At 35.7% G+C, this 6,586-nt stretch overlaps 2 protein-coding genes across 2 annotated transcripts; both read left to right on the top strand.

The window, feature by feature from the left end:
* Positions 1-104: 104 nt before the first annotated feature.
* Positions 105-516, top strand: VCUG_00426 (uncharacterized protein; the record flags this gene model as incomplete). Its single annotated transcript, XM_008075258.1, has 1 exon — positions 105-516. The coding sequence occupies one exon, from the start codon at positions 105-107 to the stop codon at positions 432-434; it is 330 nt and encodes a 109-aa protein (XP_008073449.1). The 3' UTR covers positions 435-516.
* A 4,968-nt stretch (positions 517-5,484) lies between these two features.
* Positions 5,485-6,398, top strand: VCUG_00425 (uncharacterized protein). Its single transcript, XM_008075257.1, has one exon. It carries the CDS (start codon positions 5,821-5,823, stop codon positions 6,373-6,375), a length of 555 nt encoding a protein of 184 aa, XP_008073448.1. The 5' UTR covers positions 5,485-5,820; the 3' UTR covers positions 6,376-6,398.
* The last annotated feature ends 188 nt before the right edge of the window (positions 6,399-6,586 follow it).

Genomic DNA, 6,586 nt, shown 5'->3' with positions numbered 1-6,586 from the left:
GTGAACATACACGACGAATTAGTAACCACATTCAAATCTCAAGATAAAGGCTACAAATACATCAGTTGTAATGAATTAAACAGAAATACACGGCTCGTCATGTTATGAGAAAGTATAATGCACCAAAGATGTACGTGAAATCCAATAGCAGGTATAAAAAGAAAACCGAAAGATGGCATCACATAACTCGATGCATAAATCAAAGCTGCAATTATTACACTGTTAACACGATTTGTTTTGCATTTCATGCCAATGTTAAATCCACATTCTGGTTGTATTCTTGTATCCCAAAGAAAACTACCCCAAACTTCGCTTCTGCAGGTTATCGTTGGAGGCGACTTTGTCTCCATACTTGTTGTCAAATGTATTTTAATTTGGATATTGCACAAGAACCTGTTGTAAATGAAGTTTTGCAGATCTTTTTTCTCTTTTAAACATTATTTTATGAAGTGGATATTGCAGATCGAAAACTGGACAGATAAAAAATATCCGCCTGTATTGTTCCATAGTTCGCCCAAAAGTATTGATATGCACTGTTGGATAGTCATTGAAACGAGTTAACAACTCATATACATGAAGTTTGTAGTTAAAAATTAGTACCGATAAAATTTTTAGGCTTCGCTACATTATCATAGAGCGATCGTTTAAGCGCTTATGTGCTCAACAAGTATTTAAAGGGCTAAATATTCTCAATGCTTAAATTTTTGCTTTGTATCAATGTAGTACCGCGATAAAGCAAGAAACACAACATCATTGATTTACGATACATTGCAACATATGTATCGGTCATACTCAGCAATGAATCAATCGTTTGTAATCAGTTATAAAACATCGAATAAATTGTGTTTTACACATGTATTCGCACAGTAGAGACATCGCGATCGGCACATGTTTGAACGTTAGTCGAACAGTGAAACGGTTCGCATATGATCAGAGTTGCCATTCACTACAACATGAGCCCATCAACAGGTTGGAACTTACCGTTTGTCGATCATATCCCTGCTAGCATATCCCATTGATGCAACAATCCTGACAACTCCTTGTTAAACCTACATTTCCAGATAAATGACACTCAAATTTGAACCCAGACTACTTGTGAACAACTAATTGGTCCTTTAAATGTTCATTGTGCATATCTGATAAATTCCTGCTTTTCTATGGCATCGTTTGTTCTATAGACGAGTTCCAGACCTGTATTTATCAATTTAATGGCTTTCTCAGCTGTGCACGAATATTATTCTATTTAGTTTCCAAATTTGATAATGTCATCGATTCTGTTCTCAGCTTTTTCGATTAGTTAGTTAGTATTTCACGCATATTAACCAATCATGTTGATAGATATCAGCATATGTTATCAACAAACGAATCTAGCAATTTATTGGTAGTTTTCTGCGTGAATAAGAGCCATCAATAACCCATAATCTGCTATCTGCAGTGCTGCATTTCACATCCATGAGTAAATTTTGTCAATGACCGATATTTCAATGTTTGCTTTACGTTTTTCCCGGTCTACGTTTTCCAAAATGTCCAAATTTTGAGTCCTCTGATACCCTTTGCTAGTTATTATTCAGTTGTTACACAATATTTTAAGACATCTTCCTTCCAAATCGTTACTACGTTGCATCAACTCTCGATGAACCACATACAAATATTTTCCAAGATCATTAATACGATCGCCACTACCTTGGGTGCTTAAAAGTTCTATTGAACTGCATAAGTTGCATTGCTGATGATATTCCTACCAACGATGTCATGCTATCCGAATTAACCATTATGTGAAGATAAAAATTCCGAAATGATCCAAAACAAATACACTACCGATATTTTGCTATTAAATGAGTCTTTGTTTCACCTGACATGCGAGTTATGATACTTTTTTGCATTTAACACACACAAGAATAATGAGATACCATATACTATGACAATAATATCTAACGGCAGCATAAACACTGGTAATGTTATAAGAAGATCTCTTTGAACTTACATATACGCTATAATAACCGCCATAAATTGGCGCAACCTATGATATGTACTAGAATAAGGATGGTCTGATCGCTTCAGCAATAAATGTTGATTGAAGTGAATCGATATGAACTCAATATTGGGTAATTTAAAGCCCTTGCAGTATCAATGTCAGTTGCAAGCAATGAAATTGTGACAATGCAATTTGCTCTTGTAAATATTCATGCGTGTTATATGTGCAATCTGGTAATGATATGGTCTATAAACATAAGGCTTGTAGCCATGGCTAATCCTAGCAGACCAGAAAAGTGTGTTTACTTGGCTATAGTTAGTATTAGGGGATAAATATTATATTTAGTGAAAATTATAATTAAAACTAAAATCAAAGCTTGACGTATCGTCTATCAGTCGGCTTAACATGCTGCAGGTTTACTGTGCATATGAATTATATTCTGTAGCATCCTTTTATGAGAAAGTCGACAGTTTTGAACAAATCCTTGATTGTTTCCGCCTGAATATTTTTGCTGACCATACATTATATTTTGGTTGCAACAATGCATAAATTTAGTTCTATCTTCTCTCACAAACTTTTCCCCTAGACACTCATTACTTTTCTTTCAACTCTATGTCCATATTTTTCACTATATTGACTGTCCTGTTTAGTTATCTATACTATTAATTGAGTCATCGTTGTGTTGTTAACACAAAAAGCTAATTTTAACAATAGGATACCAATAAAAGCGACATCATTGTCGTCGTAGTGCATAAGAACAGGACTATAATAACACACATTGAATATCACTCAAATATTTCATGTCCATGTCAAATATAGAGACCTGACTAGAATGTCGCACTGCTCAGAATCATTTTGCCACGCTTCACGCTTCTTATAGTTGGTCTTCAACGAGTAACAGCCGATCAGTAACATCTAGTATATCATGCTTCATCAACAGGATAATTGGAGACATATTTATAATTCGTGACCCTAGTGACATATTTTTGATGCTACCGTTTATATTCGCTTTACTATATGAATCCCGTATACACGCATATTATACAAGATCACGTATATGATGTCATCTACATGAAATACAGATTTTGAGAAACAATTTCTATTCGGTCTAAAATTATCTTTACGAAACGTGTTGTCATCATGAAAAGGAAAAAACTAAGAACTGTACTCTCTATGGTCTGAATGACGATCGTATTTCGTTAGATGCAGTGCTCATATTCTTTCTGTTTGACATTGTGTATTGAATATGCCAGAACAATACTTCGGCATTGTCATCAACTGTGTGATATTCACAAGTTCGCTTTCCGAAACGAGATTTCAAAATGCATGATTGCCTCCTTTTCGAGCTGGGTATAGTAGTCAAATTCTTGATAGCAGTTCCTGAGCCAGGAATAAAATTTAATAATTTGTATGTATTACCATCCCTACCATGAATGTATTCATATCGAGTATGATATCTTGGAATTGCCAGTCATTGATCATATTATCAACATTACTGGCTGTCCATGGTCGTACAGCTCCCATTAAGACTCTTCTCTGAGATGTAGTTCGTTATCTGGTATTTTTACTGTCTCTAAATTTCCACGCCTTTGCTCAAAAATTACTTGTTAATAACTGGCCCATACTAGTTCGATGCTCACATGTTCTGTGTTCAATTCTATACACCGATGTGACATCATTATCAATGCATTTTACTAATCGTTTTTATACATCACATTCATTCCTTTCATGACAACGTTCTCTGTTAGTCTGCAATCGCTATAAAAAACACTGTTTTTCTCCAGACAGTTCATGTTTTCTTGTGAGTATTAGCGCTTCGCCAACAGCATCAAACGAGTATTTCGTATAATCGATAACTCACTAATGTTAATCAATGGGTATAAGTTAATATTGTAGTTTCAGTGGTGGGTATCAGAACTTCATTGTTTGGAACACAATACATCATGATCTGATATTCCGTGAATCATGTCAATAATTTGCTCTAAAATGACTCGTTTAACTGCAATATAGATTTTGATCTATTTGGAGAACACATTTGTTCGTATGCCTTCCTGCGTTAATTTCAAAACATGCTGTTGTATACTTCTTATTTTGTGAAAATGCGAGCAACCCAAACTATCAAGTTCTTGGTCATATCGTAATATATAAATAAATGAATGTTGTAATTGGGGTATGCGACTAAATATGTGGTTATTCTGTTTTTACGTTTTAAACTTCCAATGACTAGTACCGGCATGAACAATCTACTTACAAACAACCAATGGGATAAAATACATTTATTGTAACGCAAGCTGCCATATAACCTGCTAAGATTGTTTTACCAAGATTGTCATCCGCTACTCGCTGATCGATTCTTTTTATTCGCAGCAGAAAAGATAGGTAAAGATGCGATATGAGTGGAAATTCATTTCCCTATCTGAACAGATATAAGCAACGAAACCAGTTTTTAATAAAACAAGAGAAAAAGTGGTTATGAAACACTTACCACTGAAATATGAAGAGATTCGATCAAAAAATCACTTGATGTGTTTAAGCAAGCTAAGAAACTGTGAGAGGCTATACGTCACAAGATAAGTTAAAAAGTGTAAAATACACCAAAAAGAAGAATGTAGTCAAAATGAGCTTGAGTATACGTTGATACCAAAACATTGTTGTGCATTATGCAGCAATCATCCTGTACTTTAAGCATCCATTGCAGCATGCCAAATCAGTCTTGAATGTCATACCAAACATGTACCACATCATCCACGTACCGTAACTACAATACAGATCATAAAGCTAACACAAAAAGAATCATAAATTTTTATGATTGTTTCTTCATCTCCTTCATGTTTGCATCAAATAAAGCAACCTATTTAAGTGACATTTACTATTCTGCAGTGGATTACATATAAATTATCTTTTATTATTGTAGTCAGGTTCAATAATGTTGTGTATTTTATCCATTGTGGTATCCACACATCCTCTATGACAGATTCAAGCACTTATTGTACGGTGATCTCATATGTCAATATCGTAAGGTATATTTCAGCGGCATGATACGTCTTATGAAAACTTTTACAATGCATCCACTGACACTGTGAAGGCTTAACTAAAAGTTTTTTACGTATCCCTATGTAAGAGTACCACAATTCTATTGCACCTTTTCATAGTTGATATCCGTAATAATCAGATGATTTTAACTATTTCGGACCAAGATTGTCCTGATCAGAGCTGTCAAACATTTCTTAATTATAAATAAACACCGTAGCATTTCGTTCCCATGTTGAGACCAACCATTACACCACCAGACTTGCATACCGATCGAATACCCTATCTGTACAACTGGCACAAGGATCCTTTTAAGTCCATAAAAAATGCTATTACTCTGAACGATAGTGATGGACTGTATGTGCATGCAATGATTGATCTTATCCAAAATAAGGATGGACACGTGTTCTACAGGAGATTGAAAGTTTGGATAAACGAATATTTCTGGGAGTGTGGAGATGGTGTTGATCTGTTGAGGGAGGACATTCTACCTGATGATGAAGAGCGTAGCGCGAGGTAGGAGTCGTGGAAGAGGTGTACACTACGTTGCACATTGTGAAGAGAATGCACACCGTTCTGGTAGGGACTGCGAAAAGGCCTCAAACAGCAAGAACAAGTTAAAGAGCCGTAAGGATGCAAAGGTACTATAAAGTGATGAGAATGTACGAACAGGAGCAGATCACAGGCATGTTCTTCCTTTCTCGTTCTCATCATGCACCCTAAGCGATGTTCTTAACGCACGTGATACTCCGTGTCTTACCAACAACCATATCATCAACCTCTTGGTTTTACACCTCTCCGATGAAAAGCAATTTATGACGTACGTAGATGGTCTTATTACACGAACAGAGGATTGGCAGAGCATCCTTTCGCTGATCCATATTTCATCATTTTCTGCGTTATCCTACCTAAACAGGCTTCCAATCGATGCTCTTCCACAGATATTAACGATGACAAACCAATCTAACTATGTTCTGCAGTTTTACGCAAACGCGATGGAAAACAACGAACAAGTTTTTGAGCTGCTGTGTGCATATGAAAATACCGTTGTTGTAAAGGGTTCATTTGTAAGGTGGGTAAGAGACAGAGATTATAATCGTATCAGGAACTGTTCATTAGTGCGCTTTATCCAGTTGTACAATACGATAAGTGTTGATTCATGCAATCGTGATTTGCTGTTTGTTCTGGGATATGAGATGATAGGTGGTGACGAACTGATCGTTGAGCTGCTAGAGAAGATAAAGGATTGTGAGTTGAGTGATGATGTGTTGCTGAAGGCGATGGGACATATCATAAGGATGGATGGTGCTGGGAAGCTGAAGGCAGTTTACTGTCAGAAATTAAATCCCCACAGCAACAAACATCATTAAACTGTATGGTTGTTTATGCATAATTCTGTTTATTTATACTTTAATGCATGAACTGATATGCTTGTTCGTTTATGCGTATGATGCATATTAATATAACATTTTCTATGCATTAAATGATTACGGTGTGTCATTAACTGCCGTCTTAGTGTGAATAGCGTATCGTCTTTCCAGGTATGCAAGATTCAGGGAGTTATGTGGTAATGATTATTGT

The sequence above is a fragment of the Vavraia culicis genome (assembly GCF_000192795.1).
Source record: "Vavraia culicis subsp. floridensis unplaced genomic scaffold supercont1.5, whole genome shotgun sequence".
Lineage (NCBI taxonomy): Eukaryota > Fungi > Microsporidia > Pleistophoridae > Vavraia > Vavraia culicis.
This window is presented reverse-complemented; position numbering and strand designations above follow the sequence as displayed.

Bases quoted from the DNA above. Each gene is read 5' to 3' on its own strand.
- VCUG_00425 (XM_008075257.1), top strand. From the start codon at position 5,821: ATGACGTACGTAGATGGTCTTATTACACGAACAGAGGATTGGCAGAGC.